At 37.8% G+C, this 27,938-nt stretch overlaps 1 protein-coding gene and 1 pseudogene across 1 annotated transcript; both read right to left on the bottom strand.

Annotated features, from left to right (window-relative positions):
• Positions 1 to 527: 527 nt before the first annotated feature.
• TMBIM4 (transmembrane BAX inhibitor motif containing 4) lies at positions 528 to 27,205 on the bottom strand. Its single transcript, XM_027595473.1, has 7 exons — positions 27,018 to 27,205; positions 14,012 to 14,120; positions 12,915 to 13,020; positions 9,372 to 9,405; positions 7,328 to 7,445; positions 1,339 to 1,384; positions 528 to 787 (listed from the first exon to the last, which is right to left on the bottom strand). Exons 1-7 carry the CDS (start codon positions 27,112 to 27,114, stop codon positions 581 to 583), a joined length of 717 nt encoding a protein of 238 aa, XP_027451274.1. The 5' UTR covers positions 27,115 to 27,205; the 3' UTR covers positions 528 to 580.
• Positions 10,292 to 11,395, bottom strand: LOC113923009 (annotated as a pseudogene).
• Positions 27,206 to 27,938: the final 733 nt, after the last annotated feature.

Below are 27,938 nucleotides of genomic sequence, written 5' to 3'. Positions count from 1 at the left end.
GAATTGCAGATGAACAATCTACATATGGCAAATTTAGGATTGAAAAAACTGAAAAACAGAATTTTGATATCTCCTACCTGAGATTCTAAATCAAGGATTTAGAAATGAGATACCATAAAGAATAGTAAGATTTATATTATTAGTATATAATCTAGTAATTATATCACATATTTAATATTATATATATTACATATAATCAGAATTATTATTATAATCACTTTTATACAATAGTAATACTGATATTACTAGTATACTATATAATAGCTCAGAAGTACATACCATACGAAGAAAGTCACAAAAGTATTTAATAATTATAATCTCAAACTTTATTTTTTTTTTAAAGATTTTATTTTTATTTATTCGAGAGAGAGAGAGAATGAAAGATAGAGAGCACGAGAGGGAAGAGGGCCAGAGGGAGAAGCAGACTCCCTGCTGAGCAGGGAGCCCGATGTGGGACTCGATCCCGGGACTCCAGGATCATGACCTGAGCCGAAGGCAGTCGCTTAACCAACTGAGCCACCCAGGCGCCCAATCTCAAACTTTATTACTTAATGAATCAGTTTTCATATACTGCTTTCAATCACTTTTTATTAACTGCTTCCAAAAAGCGCAACAGGTGCAGGAATAGGTTGATGACATCCAAGTAGAGGCTGATGGCAGCTAACACATACTCTTCAGGTGACAGCCTATGCATCAGTGACTGTGTGTCATAGATGATGAATCCACAGAAAAGCAGGGCTCCCACAGCAGCCAAGACCAACTCCATTGTTTGACTATAGAAAAATAACTATAGGCAAGAAGTTAATCAGTTTATATTTAAGAACCGTATTAAGCATACTTAAGTTACTTGCTCTTGAGTTACATATGCTATATACATATTTAATGCTTTACAACTTGGAATGCAAATGTTAAAATTAGAAAAAGGCAAGGCAGATCCATCCTCATTTCTATTGGATGAAAGGATGAATGGATCAATCAATGGATATCCTCCTTTCTATTAAATTACCCACAACTTCGAACAGTAGCATTCCAAATATAAATTATTTAAAAAAAACATTCCTTTTTCAGAATTATATGTGCCACTGGGAGGTTAGCAATTCCAAGTGAGGCCCTCTTTCTCTGTAATTTAAGTCATATGTTCATCTTTCTTTTAATCAATAATATTAACCTAAGACCTTGATTTTTTTAAGATAATTTTTTAATCATTCTATATACAAATATTCCAAATAATTATAACTAAGTGTCCTATCATAAGAGTACCTCTTACAGCTTTTCGAGATTATTTATATTGACATGGCCAGAATTATATTTCAAGTTACTATTTTAAAAACAACTTACCTTCAAGATTCCTGACAAGCACAAAATCCACAAAACAGCAAACAGTCTATAAAAACAAAATATTAGTAATTTAGAATAGTGTTCCTTTACCAACTATGTAAACTGATGCAACATTTTCTGAAGAAATAAATCCATCCTGATAATTGCCAAAGAATAAGTAAAATATAAGAGTTCATAAACATACAATGAATACTGTAGAATACTCAGAAATTGAAAAAAACAGCCATCTACTCAACATTTGTTTTTATGGTGAACAAAACTAATTGAAAGTACCGTCTTTAAAGTTTTTAACCAGAACACAAAGAAAATATTGATATAAGCAGAAATATCACTAGAAGCATTTTAAGACAGAGACCTGTAAGACTTTTAGAAAATATACACATGAACAAATGAAACATAACTGCAGTTTTAAACCAAATAACAATATCAAATTAGTCTGTGAACATGCATATCTATTAAAGTTCCCAATGTACTCTGTATTTTATTCTAATGTATTATAGAAATTAATATGTGCAAATAAAAAATTTGCCACTGCTATAATTTTATGAGTTACCATTCATACATATTATATATAATGTATAGTTATGTATTATAACATAAAGTATAAATATATGACAAAGGACATCTAAGCAGTCCAGTCCTTTGTTACCAAATATGAGACTTACAAGCCCAAACACACATCTGCTGCTTCAGGCCACAAGAAGTACTGGGGTCAAATTTACCCTCTCTCCTTAAATAAAAACCACACAAAACATATGACTGAACAGCAAGCAGCACAGCACAGTAATTCCTGAGATAAGGGAAGTGAAGGAGGTAAGCTCTGTAACTGACCCAGCTAGAAAGTGTTTCCAGACCAAAGCGTGCCAACAAGAACCCATATGAAGCCCCCTGGTCTCCCTGAGTTGAAGTGGTAAGAATTCAGAGGTCAGAGAGGCCATGGTGGCTAGAATTTGTGGAGCAAAGTTCCAGAAAGGAGGGATCTATAAAGAGAGCTAGCTAGCTCTGGTGATATGCAGAGAATTCCCTTCCAGTCTTTAGCTGAGCACAGATCAATGCATACATATGAAGAAGTGACAAAGGCTGGGGGAAGAAACACCATGGAGAAGCAGTACAATCCTCAAAGCCCACACAGGGCCAGGAATAGTTCACATTCACCCCAGCCAAAGTGGAAAGACCTCCTAAGACATGGGGCTTTGAATAATTCTTGGAAAGGTACTGTCCCAACAGTGCGGCCAAATTAGCCCTAACCTAAATGCTACTCTGGACCCACCTAACAAGGGCTTAAAAGCAAGCGTCAAAAGGTTCAGACAGTTTCCAAGGAACTTAACAGCTTACTAGAAGAATAAAACCAAAATATTTAAAGGAAAACAAAAAAAAAAAATTCACCACCCAACAATTTAAAACTTACAATGGCCAGCATCAAATAAAAAATTATAAAGGCATGCAAAAGAACCAGGAAATATGACCTATAACAATGAGAAAAATTAATCAATAGAAACAAATTCAGAAGTGACACAATGATAGAATTAGTAAACAATGACATTAAAAAAACATATTCCGTATGTTCAAGAAGGTAGAGGAAAGCATCACTATGAAAAGAGAAATGGAAGACATATATTTTTAAAAGACACAAATTAAACTAATTTTCCACAAATGAAAAATATATTGTCAAATGAAAAATATTCTGGCTGAAATTAACAGCAGATTAGAGACACTGAAGAAGAAAAGATTATCAAACTGAAAATAGCAACAAAAACTAACCAAAATGAATCACTGAGAGAAAATTGGGGAAAAAAAAATAAACTGAGCAACCATGAAAGGTAGGACAACATCAAGAAGCCTGACATGTATGTTGAAGTCTCAACAGAGAAGAGAAAGGGGATACATAAAAATGTTTGAAGAAACAATTCCTGAAAATGTTCCAAATTTGATGAAAACTTTTTCAAATTGGTAAATCCAAGGAGCAGAAGAAATATGAAAAAACCACCAAGGAATATCATAATCAAATTACCAAAAATGTTAATCAACTACTGAGAAAATATGAAAAGTAGCTGGAGGATAAAAGATATTATGTACAGAGAACAAAGATAAAGACAAAAGACTTCTTGTCAAAAATACATAAACCAGAATACTAAAAAAACAAAAAACCTAGAATCCTACACTCAGCAAAAATAACATTCAAAAACAAAGGTGAAATAAAGATTCTTTTCAGACATGCAAAAGCTGAGAATAAGACACTAGCACTATAAGAAATATTAAAAGGGGACACCTGGGTGGCTCAGTTGGTAAGCGTCTGACTCTTGGTTTTGGCTGACTTTGGTTTTCATCTCAGGGTCACGAGATTGAGCTTCTCACTAAGCAGATTCACTCTCTCCCTCTTCCTCTGCCCCTCCACTGCCCCCCCACCCCCGCTTGTGTGCACGTGTGCTCTGCTCCCTCTCTCCCTCTCTAAATAAATAAAATCTTTTAAAAATAAAATAATATTAAAAGGAAATCACTCAGGCGGAAGGGAAATATAAGATGGAAATTTGGATTGACACAAAGAAATGGAGAACAGAAATGACAAAGATGTGGGTGAACATAAGACTTCATTTATTTTTAAATCTCTTTAAAGGATAATTCAATGTTTGGAACAAAAGTAATAATATATTATGAGGTGTATAACTTATGTGGAACTAAAAGTTATAGCAACAGCACAAAGGTAGGGGAGAGGAGATGTTTAACTATGCTCTACAGGAAATGGTTTATTATTTAGAGGTAGACTATGATGATTTAGAGATGTATACTGTAAGGGCGCCTGGCTGGCTCAGTCCCTGGAGCATGCAACTCTTGATCTCAGGGTCATAGGCTCAAGCCTGATGTTGTAGAGAGTATTTAAATAAATAAATAAACTTAAAAAAAATCTGGAGTAAGAAGAAGGAAGGAAGGAAGGAAGGAAGGAAGGAAGGAAGGAAGGAAGGAAGGAAGGGCAGGCAGGCAGTATACTGTAAAACCTAGTGTAACCCCTATGTAAAAGAGCTATAGCTAAAAACTAATAAAGGAGATAAATCAAATCAAATAATCCAAAGGGAGGAAAAGAGGTACAAAGAACAGATGAGACAAACAGAAAAAAAACAAATGGCAACATAGTAGGCTTAAACCCAACCAGATCAATAATCACATTAAATGTCAATGGTCTAAAAACTCTAATTAAAGCAGAGATGGTCAGATTGGATTAAAAAAAAAAAAAAAAGCAAGAGCCACCATATGCTGCCTATAAGAAAACTGTTTTAACTGTAAAGCCACAAAGAAGCTAAAAATAAAAGGATGGAAAATGACAGACCATGTTAACACAATCAAAAGAAAGCTGGGGTAGCTAGATTAATAAAGTAGGTTTTAGGACAAAAATATTACCAGAGATAACTACTAACATAGAATGCACTAACATTCTAGTGCACAAAGAACATTTACTAAGTAACATAAAATGAATCTCACTAAATACTACAGGACTGAAATCATGCAAAATACGTTATTTAACAACAAAAAAATAAAATCAGAAATTAAGTATACATAGCATTAGAATCCAGTGTGGTAAACTGAAGGCATGGTGACATTCCAGCTCTCAATTCTCGTGCTAGAATGGCCACAAAATTTCCCTGGATACATCTGGAATACCTAAATTAGAATCAAATATCATGCCACCACATAGTATAGATCCTTCAGGATTAAAATGGACTCAGGACTTACTTTTTCATACTTAAACCTTAGGAAAACTCCGAAGCTTCTGCACCAAGGAGTGTGGGAAGGTGGTATTAAGAACTATAACGCATCTAAGGTTTTACCCTACTCACAGGCTAATAAGTTAGCCTGGCATAGTTTCATGGAGATGATGAAGTTTATCACAGCAACAGCAGTTGTTAAAGAACAAGCATAATAGATAGGTGTTGTGGGCACAAAGAAATGAGAGAGCGAGTAGAAGGCTTAAGAAAGAAAGTCAGGGGGTGCCTGGGTGGCTCAGTCATTAAGCGTCTGCCTTCGGCTCAGGTCATGGTCCCAGGGTCCTGGGATCGGGCCCCGCATCAGGCTCCCTGCTCCGCAGGAACCTTGCTTCTCCCTCTCCCACTCCCCCTGCTTGTGCTCCCTCTCTTGCTGTGTCTCTCTCCGTCAAATATATAAATAAAATTAAAAAAAAAAAAGAAAGAAAGAAAGTTGGACATTGGCATTTAAGATTTCTTCAGTGGAACAATCTCTAGTGGCAACAAGGTCCACAGTGTAGCCATGGCAGGGAAATGAAAAGCTGCTGAAGAAGAGGTCCAGACACACTGAGAAGCTAAGGTGATAGATGGGCCTAACATGTGGTTTGATGCTAAAGTCTTTAAAGAATGAGGAGGTTGGGGGCACCCGGCTGGCTCAGTCAGTACAGCATGCAACTCTTGATCTTGGGTTGTGAGTTTGAGCCCCACACTGGGTGCAGAGGTTACTTAAAATTCAAAAAAAAAAAAAAAAAAAAAAAAATCGAGGGAAGCTTGAACAAAGGGAATCAGTGGCATTAATGAGGAAGACTGGGAAATGTATACCCAGATACTCAAATGTTACAACATAAACCTTATAGCAATGAATTTCCAGCACTCTAAGGAAATAATGAAAGTAGGACCAGGGGTTCTCTATACGAATCCAGCAGTTTCAATACTAATCCCCCACCTGAAACTATACAGGGTATGTGAGAATGAGCAGCTGGAGAGCAGTGTTCTCAAGGAGGAATCAAGTTCCAGCTGAAATAGGAAGAAAAAATATATTAGGAAGTGGCTGAAATACAGGTAAGATTGTTTACCAGAATGGGATTTCTAGAGACTATACTAGAATGGATAGGAAGGAGGGGTGCAGTTGGAGACTGGGATGGAAAGAAGAAAACAGCAAATCTTTCATCATATATACCACACGAATGTATATAGCCTCCAAAACACAAAAAGCAGGAAGCAAAAAAAAAAAAATGCTGCCTCTCTCTCCAAATCACACTCCATTCTAATGCAACTAGTTAAGCATCCTGCACCATTGTCAGTGCTGGCTGACCAATTATATTTTATCCCAATAGAGATTTCTGTTAATCTGGACTGGGGGGGGAGGGGATGAAAGAATGTTTTGCAAGAGGTTTTGTAAAGTTTTAGTGTTGTAACAGGAAAAAGAACAGAAGATGTTGATGATGTGTCCACAGGAAGCCACTGTGAGCTTAGACGAGTATATACATTCTTACCAGGTGAGGGCAACACTACCATTATCCTAATATAAAAAGTATCATTCCATATATTTATTAGTTTGAAGAAGGATACAGGTTAATCGAGAAAGGTCAAAAAGTTTTTAAAGTTTATGCAGATATCACCAACACCTGGGTCATTTACCTTGTTTCTGCTACAAAGAAGTGGATGGTCTTGGTAACATTTATGTTAAGACAAAGACCTAAATAATGTAGGTAAGTTCCATAGCATTCATAGAGCATACAAGCCTAGCCTCTCTAGAAAACTGGGGGGAGGGGGGGGGGTTCTGGCATTCCCTTCCCTTTCAATATAGAGCAGAAGCAAATGACTCAAAGCCACTTTCCATCTCCTTGTATGTTCTGGAAGTGTAGAGCCTGGCTTTAGTTAGTACTCAGAGAAATGTCCTCTCATCAACCTCCATGTTATTTTTATTGATTTATTTTTTTAAAGACTTATTTATTTGAAAGAGCGCGCACAATAGTGAAAGAGAGCATGCAAGAGGGGGGAGGGGCAGAGGGAGAGAGAGAATCCCAAGCAGACTCCCCATTGAGCACAGAGCCCCACTTGGGGATCCATCTCACGACCCATGAGATCATGACCTGAGCCAAAATCACGAGTTGGGTGCTTAACTGACTAAGCCACCCACGTGCCCCTCATCACCTCCATTTTAAAAGACAATATCCAAAGTTAAAGGTATCTTAAGATGACCTATAATGTTAAAGATATTTATCTATTGTAGCCATGAATATATAACTTACCCTGCTCCAAATTTGCTGAAATCTCTCTTAGACTGTAGAGTATATACAGTCAAACCAAGAAATACAGCAGTAGTCAGTATAAATGCTTGGAGAATAATATACACGTCATAGAAAGTAACTGTAAAATTAAAAAACACTGATTAAAATGCATTTAAACATACTCTATATAAAACAGCTTTTTTTCCTGGCATTTAACAGAAATGCTATTTTTCTCCTGTACTACTTACCAATAAAAATAATTATGAAAAGATTCTTTATTTAGCCTTTAATACTGGTACAGTAAAACCATACCCATACTGCAATCAACAGTCATTCATACAAAATAAGGTGGTCACGTCATTATGAAGCTGAAGAAATGACTGGAGAGCTATGACACAGCTAGCAGGGTTGGAGTTTGAGGGATATGGTAGAAAGACTCTCACCCATCTCTGTCCCAGCTTAGTTTTATCACCATCTGTGGTGACTGTCCTTTACGACTTAAATATCAATAGGGATGACTCTGGGTCCTGTGGCTGGCTGGGAATTTCTGGGCTGTAGCAGCAATTTTAGCAATCACCTGGTTAACTGCATACCCAGTTCACCAGTCCAATCAAAGAAACTAGGCAAGAAAAATATCGGGACTGTCTGGGGTGGTCTGCCATTCACCAACCCTGCAGAGAACAGGAACCAACCACTGATTGCTTTACACCCAAAAATGCATACAATGAATACATAATTTGGGGTTTTCTGAACACATACCAAATTCCCTTCTGAACTTTTAGAATGAACATCTAGATTGACTGTGTCTATTGTAATTGTAATACAACTGCTTAGCATTTTAACAAAATGCTAAACCTAACCCCTTTAAAGGAAGTTAAGTATTTTGAACCCAAAACTATTTAAGTAATTTTTAATTCTTCAAGGATTAATTTCTATTCCTAAATGCTACATTACTGGAATTTCTCTATTTCTATCACTACAGGATTAGGAAGGTGAATGCAGAAATGAAAAAAACATGAGATTATTTTGCTTGTCAACAATTTCAGTGTAAGATTAGATAGAAAGAATATTATAATTAATGAGGAAAATAATGTTCCATCTATGTGTTTCTACCCACACTTCCAATAACCCTGAAATAGATCTCTCTCCTATATCTGTTACAAATGGTGGGAGTCAAGGAGGACAGAGATGGACTTGATGATAACATTAATAGATAGTAACATTAATAATAAGTAAATGTTAATACTTCCTTTCTATGTTGAGAAATTTCCATTTTATTTATTTTAATAGCTGTTATTACTTATATTATGATTCCTTTACAAAAGGAAGAAGTGAATTACCGAACAATATACAGATTCAATAAAACTGGCATAGAAAGGTTAAAAGCAGAAATGACAAAAGGAAAAGACAAATATATTAAACATAATAATTAACAATTTACTGTTACTGACAGTAATAGTTCATTCTAGCCTTTTTTGTACCCCAGGTTAATCATTTTGAGACAATCTGAATTTTTATTGTCAATAAATCATGAATTTTTTACTTGAGGCATTACATGCATTAAATAATTATAACCGACACTTCCTTTCAAAGATGTATTTGATATCAAAGATAAAGCAGAAATTACCAAGTTTCTTGTGGGGCCATTTGATGAAATATGTGGCTATAATAATAAAGCACAGCTCAATGCAGCAATTTGAGAAGCTCGGCTCATGTGATAATGATAATACATTGCTCAAAATATATTTTATCAGTTCCTCTAAGATCTCTCTAAATTAGGGGGAAAAGATTAGCTACAGTTGTCTTGTTTTATAAATGGATAAACATATATGAGTATTATTCTCATTCCCATTGTTTTCCTAACTCTTTTCCACTTCCTCTAAGCTTAGTTGAACTATATAAACATTTAATTTGGCTTATATTTTACAAATTCTTCATCCTATGCTATATATTTGAAATATGACATCCCATGATGTTAAGCTTTAGTCCCAAACACCTTTTAACTCAAAAGATTTATCTACATTAAAACGTGACTGTAACATATAGAAGCACAATTATGACTTACCAACAAAGGCCACAGTCAGAGCTTCGAATAGTGTCTAAAAAAAGAAACTAAAATTACATAAATGCACATAAAATTGACACTATGTCATGTACATGTTCTAATTTCTAAGAGTCCCATGTGATTCCATATACATGATCTCTTTTTAGCTTCAGAGCAGCCTTGTGAATTACATGGGACACATGATAAGCCTACCATAATGAAAATGAGACCTCCGTGTATTGAGTGAGAAGACTTAGATTCTCATAGTGATCCTATCACTCTTTAAACCCTAACTAGATTCTGTATATTTGTAACAGGAAGATCCAGAAATAGTATGGGAAATTCCATTTTTCTCACTCTCTGTAAGTAAAAATGAAATTGCAAATGATATGCACATTCATAAAACTTCAGTATCACACACCAACACAGGAAGAATAAAATATTTACATAGCACTTTAGTGTGGCAGTCCTGAAACTGTCTCCCAGTATTCATTCTCTCTTTCTTCCCTAGTAACGAACTTTTACCCAGACACATAGCTAGCTGTTCAGATTAAACAATACATTTCTCAGCCTCTCTCGTACCTAGATCTGGTCATAGGACTTTATTCTAGCCAACAGAATGGGAGTGGAGAGGTGTACAAATACTAAAAGCAAAGGGGTTTGCTCTCCCTTTTCTCCTCTCATTTTTTTAAATAACTGGATGGAATGTGGATATGGTGGTGAGCTTTCTTAGGTCATACAATACTTTTGGAGTACTTGAACCACAGCAGGTGCCTGGGCCCCTGACAACTTCACTACACAGTCACACAGATTTTTTTTTTTTTTAAAGATTTTATTTATTTATTCATGAGAGACAGAGAGAGAGAGAGAGAGAGAGGCAGAGGGAGAAGCAGGGTCCCAAGGAGCAGGGAGCCCGATGCGGGACTCGATCCCAGGACCCTGGGATCATGACCTGAGCCGAAGGCAGACGCCTAACCATCTGAGCCACCCAGGCGCCCAAGTCACACAGATTTTTACATGAAAGAGAAGTAAACCATCTTGTTTCACCCATGTCACAGGTAGCTGAACACATATCCCAAATAAAAGATTTAGGGATATTGAGTTTTATCCTCTAGCTTCTCTTTCTCCTTAACTACATACCTTTATTTTGTTTTATTTTAGTTATTTTTTTTTCTTCTCGCTTAGCAACTTTATTGGTCCTGGAGAAAGGCAGGCAGGCAGCCCCCGCTTCCCACGGGGGCGTGCCACAAGCTCTCGCTGTTTCCGGTTGCCGTGGATGGGGCGGTTCACGCGCTCGGCGGGAGACCAGGAAGGCCTTGAGCTTGGGCCGGGTGCTGAGGCGCGTCACACAGGCCGAGAGCAGGGGCAAGGAGTCCAGGCAACTGGGGTCCAGGACCTGGTCAATCAGCAGCAGGTCCAGCAGGCTGTTGTCGGTGAAGGAGATCTGGTTGCCCATGATGAAGGCCTGGCCCACCTTGTTCTGGGACAACAGCGTCTCAAAAGGCTTCAGGTACCCTGGTAGTGCCTCCAAGTACTCCTCCTTCCCTGCCTCGTAGTTAGTGTAGAGGAGCATGACGTATTTGCAGCGAAGGTCCTCCACACCTTCATTCACCACATCCAGCAGGGCTGCCTCCGGATGGTCCTTCTCGTACAGCCCAAGGGAGCGGCCCAGGTGTCACAGGATGGCATTGGACTGGTACAGGATGAGGTCTCTGTCCTGGAACTTGGGGAGCTGCCCATACAGACAGGAGGCCTTGAGCGTGCCCTGCAGCGGGCTCTCCTTGGTCACCACCTCCTCCTTCCAGCTCTGGCCCTGGTCAGCCAGCAGCATGCGCATGGCTTCGCAGCGCCCTCGAATTGGAAAGCAGACAATGGTGTAGGGCGGCATGGCTGCAACGCGGGTGGCGACGGCGGTGGCAACGGAGGTTGGCAGCACAGCTCCTCCTTTATTTTGTTTTAAATGCTTACTTTAGGGGCGCCTGGGTGGCTCAGTCAGTTAAACGTCTGACTCTTGACTTCAGCTCAGGTCGTGATCTCAGGGTCCAGAGAGGGAGCCCCACTTCGGGCTCCACCCTGACCCCGGAATCTGCTTGAGATTTTCTCTCTCTCTCCCTCTCCTTCTGCCCCTCCCCCCACTCACTCTCAGGCTCTCTCTCAAATGAGTAAATAAATCTTTTTAAAAAATAAATAAATAAATGCTTACTCTTGTTAGATTTTACCAACTATCTGATAGACCATATCACAAAGGCAAAGCCAGAAGTAACAACAGTAGTTATATACTCATACTCTTGGTAGAAGCACTCCCTGTAACTCTCCCCACCTGAAATCAAGAAACCTATCAGAACTAGAGCAAAAATGGCATTAGAAATTGTACACAGACGTGGAGGCAATGAAGGCACCGCCACATTTTGTCATAATGTTGCTGGCAGTGTCGGAAGTGGTAGCAAAAGATGATAGAAATATTTTTTTCTGGAAAAACATGATTAAACCTCACTCTTGATATTTGTGACATGATTTTAGGTAAGAAATCCTACCCCATACTCAAGTATCCAAAGGAAACAGGAGAGTATGAACAGGAGAAAAGACAATACTAGGAAAATGTAACACCACCCTAAAACAGTACTCAGGAAACAAAAGAACCTAAGATTTAAATGAAGAACCTTTCCTATAATTGAAATTTCCAAAGTCATGAGCTTTTCTAACTTGTTCCCAGAATTCACAAACTTTCTTTAGTTTAAAGCAAATGAATCTGGTAAATAGCATTTTCACTCTTATTTAACTATAAATATTATTAATATTAGTTTGAAATGTTCTGAAGTAAATTTTTGGTTAGAAACCAAAGTCATACTGGATAAGAGAGTGAGAAAAATAATTTAAGAAACATATGACTTGAGCCTTACCAACTTATTCTGGTCATATTATAGGATTGGGTTTTTATAGGTAGTAGTTTGGGTTTTCATTTTCAGAAACATCTAAACAAACATGAGCTAAAGTTCCCCACTTATGATATTAAAACATATTAGTAGAGGACATCAATTGAGCAAAGTGGTACTTTAAAAGAAAAGAGTACTAAGATAAAAAATAACAATGAGGAGTTAATCAAAAGATTTTAACTTAAGGTCTATGAAATTTAAGGCTATAATTTTTTCCCAAGAAAATCACAGATCAGGGGTCCAAAGTATCACAGAGATAATCCACTTCAATATGTTCATTTTACATATGAGCAGACTTAGGTACAGAAAGGCTAAACACCATGCCAAACGTCACATAACCAGAAAGTGGCAAAGCCAGGTCATGAGATTCCACTTCACGATTTTTTTCCACTATACCATAATAGTTACAGGGAAAAAAAAACTCTGAAACTGACAAATGTTAAAAATTCTAAAATTACTTGTAATTTATTAAACTTATAAACTTGAACTTATTAAAGTTCAACTTTATTGAACTTATTAAAAACATTAACTTCATTCTGCTACTATTATATATGTATTTGCATTCAGTTAAATAATAAAGTTGACAAATAGGAATAAATGTTAAAGTAACAGATATTGTCAAAATACTCACAAATCCAAAAAGCAGGTACAGGTTAAGGGGATGCTTATGTCTGTTTACAGTCAATGCTAAAATCAAACCCAAAGATCCAAGGGCAAACACCAAAATTAAGGCAGGACTGAAAGACAAAATTAAAAGCATCTTTAAGTTTAGAAACAGTACAAATAGTATTAACCAATTTAATAAAATTTGTCTATTTTCTTTGTTTGTGAAAGTAAGAAAAGGAAATCTGGAAGGAATCACACCAAACTGTCAAAAGAATGATTTTTCCTTTCAGGGAATTTGAGGAGTGTGAGCTGGGGAGGAGCAGCAAGACAAAGAAAAGAGCCCACAATGAATGAGGAAGACTTTTCCTTTTTACTTCATGAACTTCGAGCATATCTGAATCATTTTTGCAATTAGCATACTGTTTTTAACAGAAATACAGTAAAGAGTAGCTATTAAACCATAAGCAAATTTTATATACATTTACTCTACAGCTGTAATCTAAATTAAAGAACTTTACCCCAAACAGCAAACTCATTTTTTCTGTAGGGGGAGGGATGATAAAATTGTCTACTTCCCAGAAAATATTCATTCCTTATTTTTCCTTTAATATACAAAATCTATATAACTTTTAGCCATGGAAATAATTATTTTGGAGGTCAGATCTTAAACAAATTAGGGATGAACCATATGAAGCTCCTTTTCTCAGTGAGATTTCTCAGTGAAATTATCCTAGTCATGAGCCAACACTAAGAAAAATTACACATATATTTATTAAGTACCTTTATTTTTCAAGCGCTGTCTTAAGCTTTGGGGACTAGGCATAGATATAATAAAAGCAAAAAAAAACCCAAACACTTAAAAAAGCTGCATACAGTAAAAATTCTTATATCTGAGGAGATGAAGGTTTAACCCTACAAACTATAAGCTAAAAAGTTCAGAGGTAAATACCATATTGCAGAACATTTTTCTTCTCAAAACAAAACTAGTCTTATTTGAGTTAATAATGAACGTTTTTTACATTCTAACCTCAGAAGTGAATAGAAAAAAAAAAGAACTTTGCTTATAATATGGCCTTTTGATCATAAGCAGCAGCTGAAAATGTTTCAGAATCATCACCTTACCTTTCATGGACAAATGTCCGTATAGACTCAAAGTATATAAAAAAAGAAGCTGTCACTGTAGTTAAGAGAACTTGCAGAGAAAGGATGCTGTAGACTTTTCTTAGAAAGGCTGAAAAAGAAAAATAATTACACATGACTATTTTCTTAAGCATTTATCATAGGACAGCAAGATCAAATCTATTCTTAGAAACATTAAATTTTTACATATAATCTTTAAATTTAAATAATGTGGTCTGTAACTTAAACTAAACAACAACAACAAAAAAACACTTCCAAAGAAATCACAAATTGTAAATGGTAACCATCCCCCAAGAAGCATGAGTTAAAAAAAAATTAATAGCCCATAATGAAAATGTTTTCAGCAATGGGGCACCTGGCTGGCTCAGTCAGTAGAGCATACGACTCTTGATCTCGGGGTTGTTGAGTTCAAACCCCACACTGGACATAGAGCTTTCTTTAAAAAAAAAAAAAAGAAAAGAAAAGAAAATGCTTTCATCAAAATAAAAAGAAAGTATGAAACACATTTGTACACAGCAGCATACAACAAAGGATTAAAAATAGAACATTTCTAAACAACAAATCTATCTTGAGACTGAAAACCAGGAAGAGAAAACATGATTAGATATAAACTTTAAAAAGAAATCTTAATTTCCAAGCAGTACAAATGCTTTCTCAAAATGAAAACTTATCCCTAAAAGGCAAATAATATATAAACTTACTTCTACTCACCTGCTTTTATTTCTCACTTATAGTACTTCTGCCTCTAGTTTCTATACAATAAGAAATTCTTACTTTCAGCATATTTTATTAGCATCCATAAATCAACTCCAAAGCCTAATAATTAAAAAACTGAGTAAAGTCATCTGACATACAGATGATATAAATACAGTGAACACCCAATTCACCACCAGTTTCAGAAAGAAAAAAAACATTGTTTCCACCTCCTCTATGTACACATACCGATAATAACATCCTTCTCCCCTCACCGGCTTAGCTGCTAATCATCTTTCAAGATACAGCCTTTCTCATTTCCCCAGTCTGAATTAAACGCTCCTTCTGTTCCCAAGGGGTCCTAAACATACTTCCAATCACTTCATCTTATAATAAGCCTACTGGCCCTTCACTCCCATTAAACTATAAAGACTAAAAATCTCCCTAATAATAGGGAACATGTCTCACTCATTTTTATACCCAACAACCAGCCAAGTGGATGGCACACAATACTCAGTACATTTTATTTGCTTTTATTTTTTTTAAAGATTTTATTTATTTATTTGACAGAGAAAGACACAGCGAGAGAGGGAACACAAGCAGGGGGAGTGGGAGAGGGAGAAGCAGGCTCCCCGCGGAGCAGGGAGCCCGATGCGGGGCTCGATCCCAGGACCCTGGGATCATGACCTGAGGCGAAGGCAGATGCTTAATGACTGAGCCACCCAGGCACCCCTTTATTTGCTTTTAAATAATTTATATTGAATTTATGAAAGGTGAATTTTGCCACTCAACTGTATTACTCTAAAACTATAGCGGAGCCACATAACTTTTGTAGAGCACTGACTGCTTAGGCAGGCAGTAAAAACATTGTTGAATGACTTTCACCGAATAAACAAGATGAAACATCATCTCTTGCTTCTCATGGCAATGCTCATACAATAAATGTTCTCTTTGAAAAGACTTCCTACTAAAAACCTGGCTTCCCAAGTGAGAATGAAGTACTTTGATGGCATGTCAGCCAAATAACAAGTAATAAATATTCTATAAGAATAAAGGAATTTTCATAAATACCAAAGATTTAATCCTTAAAATGACCCCAAATTATATCTTAGGTAATGTTTCCCTGTTACCTTTTCCATAATATACAGTGAGTTTTTCCTGATGTCTTACATAGGTCTTATGGAACATATAATTGAACCAATGACTCACAGTAACACTGATTACCAGTTGTATTTTGGCCCACATGTAGGTATATATCTTGAACGGAAAGGAGATAATCAGTGCTAATCTCCACAACAGATCTCTAACCTACTTCCTTAAAAAGGCCCTGATGTCTGCATGCTGTGGAAGGTCATTTCCACCTTTTTCACAAAAGCAGAGAAAAGCACATATTACTGTCATAGACAATGTTATTTGGGCTATCTTTCTGCAAATTTAATTACAAAACTAAAAGCCAAACTACTATTCCCTCAAGGGATTTTCCAGAATGCAAAAAAATCATATTCATTAATTTTGATACCTTATTATGTACCTCACATAACTCAAACCCATTTCATGTATCTTCTCAATTAAGTGGTGAAAGTTAATGTTAATTTTTACTTTTTGGAACTGTTCCACAGTTCAAAATAGTGTATTTAATGTTTATTTGTTTATGTGTGTATGCACAAGTGTATGCACAACTATAATTAAAGACTGGAAGAATATACACTAAGGTATTAATAATGGTTTTCTCTGAGCAACATGACTAAAGATGATCTGCATTGTTCAGTTCCTTCCTAATCTGTGTTTTTTATTTATCACCAGTAAATATTTGAAATAGAAAAAGATTTTATTTTTTTTTAAAGATTTTATTTATTTATTTGTCAGAGAGGTAGAGAGCACAAGCAGGAGGAGTGGGAGAGGGAGAAGCAGGCTTCCTGCTGAGCAGTGAGCCCGATGTGGGACTCGATCCCAGGACCCTGGGATCATGACCTGAGCTGAAGGCAGTCGCTTAACCGACTGAGCCACCCAGGCGCCCTAGAAAAAGATTTTAAAGAAACCTGTTCTAAACTGGGAAATCCAGCTGGCTCAGTCAGTAGCGAATGCAACTTTTTTTTTTCTTTTTAAGATTTTATTTATTTCTTTGACAGAGAGAGCGGCAGGCAGAGGGAAAGGGAGAAGCAGGCTCCCCACTGAGCAGGGAGCCCGACATGGGGCTCGATCCCAGGACCCTGGGATCATGACCTGAGCCGAAGGCAGATGCTTAACTGATGGGCCACCCAGCCTCCCAGAGACTGCAACTCTTGATCTCAGGGTTGTAAGTTCGAGCCCCACATTGGGTGTAGAGATTACTTAAAAATAAAATCTTTTTTTTAAAAAATAAACTTCTGCTAAGCCAATAAATTCGTCATAAAAATAATCCTTATGCCGATATTCTAGACTACAACTTTTCTAGACCCTTTTTAAAAAGGACCTTAGGGACACGTGGGTGGCTCAGTCAGTTAAACTTCTGACTCTTGATTTCCACTCAGGTCATGATCTCAGGGTTGTGGGATGGAGCCCTGCATCTGGCTCTGCACTCACCAGGGGGTCTGCTTGAATTTCTTCCTCTGCCCCTCCCCCCACTTGTACGTGGGTGCACTCTCTCTCTCTAAAATAAATCTCTAAAAAATAAATAAAATAAAAAATAAAAAGGATCTTAAATCAAATCCAAAGAAAAAGCAACATCTGACACCCATTTTGAATAACTAATCTAAAACACAGCAAAGGCTATATATACCAAGCTCACAGAGAAAAATAAAAGAGCCAATAGGAAAAGAATGCAAGCCGAACAGCAATTATCTTTCAATTGTTTCTGAATCCTGATTTCTCCCCCTTCTACTTTTATTTACCCCCTTTCTACTCAAACTTAACACAGTCAAAACAGCAACTCTTCATTTCTACCCAGATCTGTCCTTCTCCCAGTCTCATCAGTAACCAGCACCAACATTCCCCACACCAAAAATGTGGGCATCATCTCTGATTTGCCTCCCTTCTCCCAACCCATCCACACCTCCTGGAGCTCCCACTCACAAATCACAACATGTCCACCTCTTTGGTCCCCTCTGATATCTTCCTAGTTACAGGCTGTAGGATCTCTCATCTGCTACTAAAGTGCTCTTCTTACGGGTCTCCACGCTTCCACTCCTGCCCCACCTATTGCCCCAAACCATCCTCCATGCAGCGGTCAGGGTGATCTTTTTCTAAAATGAACCATGTCACGTGACTCCCTGCTTAAACGCTTAGAATAAAATTAAAAGCTTCTATGGGGCCTACAAGGCCCTACCCGATATACAACTTTTGCAACCTCAGCTCACACCACTCTTACTTTCCTCACTAGCTTTACCCACACTGCCTACCTCTCTGTTCCCCAAGCATGCAACCTCCTTCTTTGTCTGGGCCTTTGCCCTTGCCGTTCCCCTGCCTGGAATGCCTTTTCCTTCTTTACATGGAATGGTGGTTTAAAACATCCACACTTTTTGACACTCCCTTCAAGGGACTCACTTCCAACAAAAAGAATAAGGCAGAAGTGACAATGTGTGTTATTTCTAATACTAGGTCATAAGAGGCAATTTTTTATACCTCAGTTAAAAAAAATTAATTAGGGGCACCTGGGTGGCTCAGTCAGTTAACCGTCTGCCTTTGGCTCAGGTCCTGGGATCAAGCCCCGCATCAGGCTCCCTGCTCGGATGGGAGCCTCCTTCTCCCTCTCCCTCTGCCCCCCTGCTTGTGATCTCTCTCTCTCTGTCAAATAAATAAATAAAATCTTTTTAAAAAATAAAATAAATCAACCGAAGTATTTCTTAAAAAAAAAAAAAAAGTAATACAGCTACCTACTTGTTCTTTCTTAGAGGACTCACTCTAAGGCACTGTTTCTCAACCGTTTTTCATTGTGTGCCTAAGGAGCCTTCTGGATATTATTTTCCTAATAGTCCTCCAATAAAATTTTAATGCCACAAACAAACTGTACATTTGTTTATGTATCATGGCTCTTTGGAAGGCTACAAACCATTGTAAAATCTGAGATTTTTTTGCCCTCCACCTCAAGAACCAGTTTTCACCCTCTTGGAGGCCATTATTGGCCCCACAGAGAATGAATGCTACAGCAGAAGCCAGCTGCCCATGTTGTAAGGAAACTCAAGGAGTCCTATGGAAAGATCCATGTAGTGAGAAAGTGAGGTCTCTTGCCAACTGCCAGTGAGAAAAAGATCTTTTGCTAATAGTGGTGTGAGTGAGCCTTCTTGGAAGTATGTCCTTCAGTTGACTTCAGCCCCAGCCAACATTCTGACTAGATCATATGACAAATCCTGATCTAGAATCAGTAAGATGCCTTGCTCTTAAAAACTAATAAAAAAATATTTATTCAGGCCACTACGTTTTGTGCTAATTTGTTACACAGCAATAGAAAACTCATTTAGATTTTGGTACCTGAAAGTGGGGTCCTGCCAAACCAAAAACCTAACATATGGAAGAGGCTTTGGAATCAGGCATGGGTGGAAGATGGCAGGTCTTTAAGGTAAAAGCTCAAAAACCCTTGAAGAAACTGTTTATAGAAGGATGATACCTCTGAGGAGGCTGTGGGTCACAGCTTAAAGGAAAGTGAGGAAAACCTTATTGGAAACTGGAGGAAAGTAAGAAAATCCTTGTTTTGTAGTGTCAAAAAAAAAATTTAGCAACACTGCCACCTGTGGGAACATGGAAAGTAGAAAATGTACCTAACAAAGTGTGGCATCAAACTAAGGAGATTTCCAAAGTATTGAAGGTACTTGCTGGCCTCTTACTGCTTATACTAAAATGCAAGAGGGGAGACAGAGGATGTGATTGTAAAATCCTTTGTTAAAACCTCACAAATTTCCAATTTTGCACCTCAGAAAAACCATTCAAGCAAGAGGGCTTCTGAGAAGCTTGAGGAAATTGTCACTCCTCTAAGCTCACTCAAAGACATTTCTGGGTGTGGCTTATATCTAATGAAGTGAACCATTAAGAATCACAGGAAACTCACAAAGTTTTTTGAAGAATTTTATTGGAAAAAATACTACCACATTATGCCTGTCTTACCACTGGATACTGGGTGTGTGGGTACAGACTCTTTAGTTCCAAAGTCTTCAAGAGGAAATACACTCAGAGGATATTAAGGAACTACACCCAAGAGGCCTCATCCACATCTGAAATTGATTTCGATGACAAAATTCTAGATTTTGCACTGATGCTATACTGGAATAAGACTTCTAAGAGGGTATTAGCTTGCAAGTGGAGAACAGAAAAACTTGTGACCAGAGGAAAGGCTGTGGTAGTTTAAAACATGCCTACCAATTATCTGACACAGACCTTCAAAAGGTGGAGCCTAAATCCCCTCCTCTGGAGTGTGGACTGGGCTGAGTGTCTTGCTTCGAATGAATACAATAAGGGAGATGTGATGGTGTGTGATAACCATGACTAGTTCATTAAAGACACTATGGCTTCCTCATTGCTCTCTAATGGATCACTTGCTCTGGGGGAAGCCAGGTTCCATGTCATGAGGACACAACAGCACCCTATGAAGAAGGTCATGTGGCAAAGAACTGAGAGGCCTTCTGTCAACATCCACATGAATGCCTTCAGCTGACTACAGCCACAGCCCCCATCTTGAGTAGAATCTCATGAGACACCTTGAGCCAGAACCAAGCCAAACCTCTTCCAGATTCCTGACTCTCAGAAACTATGTGAGATAATAACTATGTGTTGTTCTAAGCTACTAAGTTTGAGGGTAATTTTTTTATAAAGCAATAAATAATTAATAAATGTAGCTAGCTGCTTCTCATACATCACCACTGCCATCTCCTTCAAGAGCTCTTTCCCTGACCATTCCTTAACTAAAACTGCTGCCACTCGAAACCATAGCATCTGTTCCAGCACTCTCTTTTCTTCAGAGAACTTATCAAAGTTAGTAATCTATTTGCTTATTTCTTTAGGGTCTGTCTCCCCAGCTCCCCCATCCAAATTACAATTCATAAAGACTGAAATGTTGTCTAGTCACTGCTATATCCTTAATATCAGTACAAGGCCCAATGGTTTTGCAGATAAAGGAAAATGCAAAATTAAAACAAGGCAATATTTTTTACTGACCAAGAGAGTCAGCAAACTAAGGCTCATGGGCTAACTCCAGCCCACCACCTGATTTTATAAGTAAAGGTTTATTGGGCACAACTATGTGCTCCTATGTATGTATCATCTACAGCTGCTTTTGCGTTACATAGGCAGAGTTCAGTAGTTGCAAGAGAGGCCTCAAGGCCCCACAAAGCTGAAAATATTCACCGTTTGGCTATTTGTAGAAAATGTCTGCCAACCCCTGCTCCAACAGACTGCCAAATATTAAAGAGTTTGATGATACTCCGTGTTGGTGAGGGTGCAAAAAAGGTACCCTCATATATTGTTTGTTGAGAGTCAACAGGTAAAATCTGAGGGTAGCTGATGACATCAATCACATCTAAAATGCACATACTCTTCTGACCCTATAATTTCACTTCTGAAAATTCATTCTAGAGCAATATTTGGAGAAATTCACAAATATATGGAAGGACTGTCCCTACAGCACTATTTGAAGAAATAAAAAAGTAACAGCCTAAATATATCAAATATAAATATCAAGAGGAAATGATTAAATAAATTATGGTGCATACATACTATGAAAGCCCACTGTAGTTAAAACGAATATAATAAAGCTATATGTACTGCTGTTTTTTAAATAAAAAAATTATAAATGAAAATACAAAGTTGCAGTAATGTATAATATAATCCCATAGATTATAATGGTGTGCTTCTGAGTCTATAAAATAGTATGTTTTATTTGTTTCACAAATATACATATAGCTAAAACAGACTAGCTTAATATTATATGCTATTATATGTTACATATATACTAGACTATACATGTTACATATATGTTACATGACTATTATGTTACATATTACAATTACTCATATAAACTAGGTTAATTGGTACTGTAAAGAGCTCAAGATAGAGACTTTACTCAGAAATTCATTCTCACATAATTTGTCTGTAGCCTCATGATTTGTGTTTTCCTCCAATGAGCCATGACATTTTAGATATAATATTCCAAAAGTATCTCCCAGAAAACATACACATTACATGTTTAAAGGAACCTCTTTTACTGCATCTAAAGGCAGTGAGGAAGTAAAAGTTTTGAAGTCACAGTTGTTCTCCTTAAGGCATTAGGTTAGCTAACTTAACCTGCTAAAAAAAAAAAAAAAAAAAAAGCTTAATTTGCTTTAAAAGTGAGGGTGAGGGTGCATTTTTGTTTTACCATTTATTTAGTAAAGAACCAGAGACAGATGAGAACCGGTTTTTTAATACGGATGTAGTCAGCTTAATTACCAACCCAATTATCAGAGCTCCTAAGTAAAATGCCCCTGCATTATTTAAATATTCATGAATTATTGAGTTTCTGGTATTTTGATCAGCATTGTTATAGCGATGTGAGACATAGGACGGTAAATCAAGTGTAAGGCAAATTATTTCTTTTAAAAACAGTCTACATATGCAGACAGGTGGAAAGAGCATTTACCTAGGGATTATGAAACCTGGTTTCTAGTCCCCCAACCTTACTGCAAAGAACTATGCTATTTTAGACAAGTGTCTTGAAACTTAGTTTTCTGTAAAACATATGTGTTTATTATGTTAGGGACTGTAATTCCAGAGAAAATAACAATACTGTTATTACAAAATTTTTTAGCATTTATATATCCAAACCCAGCCCTCCACTGGGATTCTATTTCCTCCCTGAAGCTTTCCTAGATTATTCTGGTTCACATACTCTCACTTCCTTCCTTAAATTCCCTCCAGACCTGGCAGCTTAGAACTTCATTAAGTTGCTATCACAGATTAGTTTGACCACTGGCCAACCCAACCAATGCCTTAAGGACAGCAACTGAGACTTCCAAAACTTTTATTTCCTCACTACCTTTACCTTCAATAAAAAGGGATTGCTTTTTTTTAAAAATGTAGTTTATTTTTTTTAAGATTTTATTTATGTATTTGTTAGAGAGAGAAAGATAGAGCAAGCACAAGCAGGGGGGGGTGGCAGGCAGAGGAAGAAGCAGGCTCCCCGCTGAGCAAGGAGCCCCGATGCAGGGCTCGATCCCAGCACCCCAAGATCATGACCCAAGCTGAAGGCAAATGCTTAACCGACTGAGCCACCCAGGTGTCCCTTTAAAAATGTAGTTTAAAAAAATGTAGTCTATCTATTAAATGTATATTAATGATTCAAATTTTTCCTTAATGACAGTATACTAATTCAATAAAATTTCTCTAATAAATGCCTTCTATTCACACATCTGATACCACATCCATAGAAATGTAATTTGCTGCACTAGCTGCCATTTTCTATCCCTGTCCTTCCCTGAAGTAACTGATTCTCTTTCTTTATCACCTTTGGGATCAGCAGAGACTCTCATTCTCCCTCTGTTATCTATATGGTAGCCAGGAGTTCTAATCCACTCTCTGTTCTTGCAGTAACAGTTCTTAATTACTCTAATGTATCACATCCGTCACTGTCCACTTTACAGATGAATGCAATCTGAGAGTGCCTTATTGGTTTAAACAAACATATAGTAAAAAGCTGAGTTTGAAAACCAACCCTCCACAAACTATCCCAAAAAACTGAAGAGGAGAGAATACTTCCAAATTCATTCTGTAAACTAGCTTTACCCCAATATCAAAGCCAAAGACACTACAATAAAAGAAAACTACAGACCAATATCCTTGATGAATATTGATGCAAAACTCCTCAACAAAATACTAGCTGGCAGAATTCAATAGCAGATTAAAAGGATCATACACCATGACCAAGTGGGTTTTATTCCTAGAATGCAAGGATGGTTCATCATACAAAAATCAATCAATATAATACACCATATTAACAGAATGATGAGGCAAAAACAGATGACATCTCAGTTGATACAGAATAAGCATTTGCCATTATTCAACAACGATTCATGATAAAAAGACTCAATAAACTAGGAATAGAAGGAAACTACCTGAACATAATAAAGGCTATTTATGACAAGCCCACAACTAACATCATACTCAACAGTGAAAAACTGAAAACTTTTCCTCTAAGATCAAGGATGTAGGCTTTTGCCACTTTTATTCAACATAGTACTGGAAGTCCTAGCCAGAGCAAGTGGGCAAGAAAAAGAAATAAAAGGCATCCAAATTGGAAAGGGAAAAAAAAGTTAAATTATCTGTCTTGACAAAGTGAATGATCTTACATGTAGAAGACCCTAAAGATTCCACAAGCTGTTAGAACTAACAAATGAATTCAACAAAGTTGCAAGATACAAAATCCACATGCAAAAATCAGTTGCATTTTTATACACCAATAATGAGCAAGCCAAAAAGGAAAAGCAAATGAAGAAAAAAAATTCTACTTACAATAGCATCAAAAAGAATGAAATACTTAGAAATAAATCTAATCAGGAAGGTAAAAGGCTTGTACTCTGAAAACTACAAAACACTACTGAAAGACGCAAATAAATGACATCCAATGTTCACATAACAATATCAGAAGATTTAATATTGTTAAAATGTCCATACCATATACAAAAGAGCTACAGATCTAATGTAATCCCTGATGAGGAATAGAAACAGAAAAATGTTCACCTTTGGCCCAGAAAGCTGACCTATAGCCCCCATAGTTTTGATAAGGATCAAATAAGTGCTGGTTGCTACATTCTTAGAGGGTCTCATGACTGCTTGTACATCTCACTGATAGTTAATATTGAGCTGAGTGATAATCACAGGAGAAATCTTGAGAAAGCAGTTTTATGAGTAGAAATTCAAATAAGACATTTATGAGCTAATACTCCCTGCATGTACCCTCCCCCTTGAACAGTACGCATATAACCACCAGCTTCATACAGCAAAAGCGCCGCTCTTTCTGCCCACGGGTCCTGTCCCTGTACTATAATAAAAGCACCTCTTTGTACCGGAAAAAAAAAAAAAAAAAAACTCAAGAATTCTCTCTTGACCATTTGCTCCGAACCCCACATCAATCCCTATCAAAATCCCAATGGCCTTTTTTGCAGAAATAGAAAAATGCATCCTAAAATTCATTTGGAATTTCAAGGGACCCTGAACAGCCAAAATAATAGTGAAAAAGAACCAAGTTTGAAGTCTCACACTTTCTGATTTCAAAACTTGTTATAAAGTGAGAGTAATCAAAATAGTGCGGTACTGACATAAAGACAGACATACAGAACAATGGAATAGAATAGAAGACCAGAAGTAAACCTTCACATATACGGTCAAGTGATTTTCAACAGGGATGCCAACACCATTCAATGAAGGAAAGGTGTCACTGTCTCTTCAATAAACAGTGCTAGGAAAACTGGATATCCACACATGAAAGAATTAAGTTGAACCCTTACATCATATACAAAAACTAACTCAAAATAATTTCAAGGCCTAAACATTAGACCTAAAACTATAAAAACCCCTAGAAAAAAACACAGGGGAAAAGCTTCATGACATTGGGTCTGGCAATAATTTCTTGAATATGACACCAAAAGCACAGGCAACAAAAGTAAAAATAGATAAATTGTCATGCATCAAAGGGCACAATCAACACAGTGAAAAGACAACGTACAGAATGGGAGAAAATTTGTAAATCATATATATAAGAGGTTAATACCTAGAATATATAAGGAATTCTTACAATTCAGTAACAAAAAAACAAATAACCCAATTAAAATATGAGCAAAGTCAAGACAATGAGAAGCCACAGACTAACAGAAAATATTTGCAAAGATGTATCCGATAAAAGGACTGTTATCCAAAATATACAAAGAACTCTTCAAACTCAACAATAAGAAAATGAACAACTCACTTAAAAAGCAGGCAAAAGACCTGAACAGACACCTCACTGAATGAAATATACAGATAGCAAATATCATATGAAAAGATGCTCAGCATCATATGTCATCAGGGAAATGCAAATTAAAACAATGAGATACCACTATACACCTATTAGAATGGCCAAAATCCAAAACCTGACACCACCAGATGCTGACAAGAACATCAGGCAACAGGAACTCTCATTCATTGCTGGTGGAATGCAAAATGGTATAGCTACTTTGGAGGACAGTTTAACAGTTTCTTACAAATCTAAACACTCTCACCATACCATCCAGCAATTGTACTCCTTCGCATTTATCCAAATGAGTTGAAAACTGATGACTACACAAAAATCTACACATGAATGTTTATGTAGTAACTTTAACCAAAACTGCCAAAACTTGGAAACAACCAAGAAGTCCTTCAGTAGGTGAGTAAGTAAACTGAAGTACATGCAGACAATGGAATATTATTCAGTGTTAAAAAGAAATAAGCTATCAAACCATGAAAAGATATGGAGGAATCTTAAATGCACATTACTAAGTAAAAGAAATCAATCTGAAAAGGCTATATACTCTGATTCCAACGATCTGACATTCTGGAAAAGGTCAAACTATGGAGACAGTAAAAAGATCAGTGGTTACCAGGGGCTGGTGGGAGGGAAGGATGAACAGGCAGAGCCCAGAGAGGTTTTTAGGCAATGAAACTATTCCATATAATACTATAATGGTGGATCTATGTCATTACATATTTGTCAAAACCCATTGGATGTACAACACCAAGAGTGAACTCTAACTATGGACTTTGGGTGATAATGATGTGTCAATTTAGGCTCATGGATTATAACAAAGTGGGAAAGGTTATGTATGGGTAGGGAAATAAACCAAAACATGCAAGCAAATAACTGCATTCCGGTGTACATCACAATAATCACATAATAAACTTCTTTTCACCTCAAAAAGTAACCCTTGATTTCTTTTAATACAAAGATGGCAAATCAAGGCTGCCGAGGTTTTCATGTCCCTTTCTACGCGGAGGAAGCCAGGATGAAAGTGGGATGGGCCCCAGTTCAGGTTCCCGAACGGAGCGCACAGCTATGGGGCCACCATGCCCCCCAGAGCCGCGCTCTCCCTGGGTGTCTCCGCGGAGCCGAGGGAGCTCTTCCTCCCCACTCCCGGGGGAGAGCGCTCTTCCGCGGAGCCCGGGGCGCGGGGGCGGGGAGCAGGAAGCAGGGCTTTCCTCTGAACCCTTGGGGACCCGCGCTCCGCCTGCGGGCCGGGCCCGGGGAGGAGCTGCCGGAGGAAGCCGAAAGCCACCCCCAGAGGCCGACAGCGCAGTAGGCTCGGCGTGGGGCCGCCCGCAGGGACGGGCGGTGAGAACGTACCCATTCGGATGTGCACACTGGCGGAGGCCACGCAGCTGCCATAGTTGAAATCGTCCTCGATGGAGGAGCAGGGGTAGCGTGGGTCGGGGTCGGCCATGTCGGCAGCAGCACTCCAGCAACCCCACCGAGCTAGGGAAACGACACGGGCTCAACGGCCTTCAACCCACTTCCGGGATGAAGCGAGCCAGCCCCAACTAGCCGAGCGCAGCCCGCGCTCATCGATGCGCTCACCCCAGCGCTTCAGTGAGGCTGAGAGGAAGGAGGTTGCTTCAGGTTGTGGCGGGAGAGAAAATGAGTTACGTTCTCTGCGTCATCTAAAGTGAAACTTTTCTCAGATTTTTCCTCAGCAAGCTTTGTAAATCCTCTGACCTGGAGAGTTGCTGAAAGTGATAGAAGCGAAGTCCCGTCCATCCGTCCTTTCAACAAATACCCATCTCGTTCACATAATCCTTCATTTTTATTATTATTTTTAATATTAATATTTTAAATATTAATAATATTCCCTAAATTTCTCGAGCACTTTCTATAAAAGAGGCTTTCGGAAGGAGATAATGCCCCATGAGCACAGAAGACAAGCGCCAATCTGAGAAGACTGGAGTGATGCAGATAGGTTCAGAGGGGGGGGCAAAGCTCAGTTAAGGTAAGATACAGATGACCAAGAATGAGACTGGATAGATAAACAAAGGCTAGGTCACTGTGTACCAGATGTAGAATACATTGGAGAGTGCCATGACCAAAGGCAGGGAAGAGGGAATATCGTTTTAATCTAAAAGAAATGATGATGGCAAATACAGTGGATCAGAGTGAATACTCAGTATTGCTGTCAATACAAATATGAGGTGTAGATATGCCCAGAGTAGTATCATCCCAGGATTCCTTGGAATTTTCTGATGAGTTTACTTTGACCCACCCGCATTTGCC

The sequence above is a fragment of the Zalophus californianus genome, chromosome 9 (assembly GCF_009762305.2).
Source record: "Zalophus californianus isolate mZalCal1 chromosome 9, mZalCal1.pri.v2, whole genome shotgun sequence".
Taxonomy (NCBI): Eukaryota; Metazoa; Chordata; class Mammalia; order Carnivora; family Otariidae; genus Zalophus; species Zalophus californianus.
Note: the sequence above shows the minus strand (reverse complement) of the source record. Positions and strands in the feature narration are given on the sequence as shown.

Coding starts and splice junctions, on each gene's coding strand:
- TMBIM4 (XM_027595473.1), bottom strand. CDS start 27,114: ATGGCCGACCCCGACCCACGCTACCCCTGCTCCTCCATCGAGGACGAT. Junction 13,021..14,011: donor CGGACATTTGTCCATGAAAG/GTAAGGTGATGA, acceptor TTTGTCTTTCAG/TCCTGCCTTAATTTTGGTGT. Junction 788..1,338: donor GCTTGTCAGGAATCTTGAAG/GTAAGTTGTTTT, acceptor TCTTGCCTATAG/TTATTTTTCTATAGTCAAAC.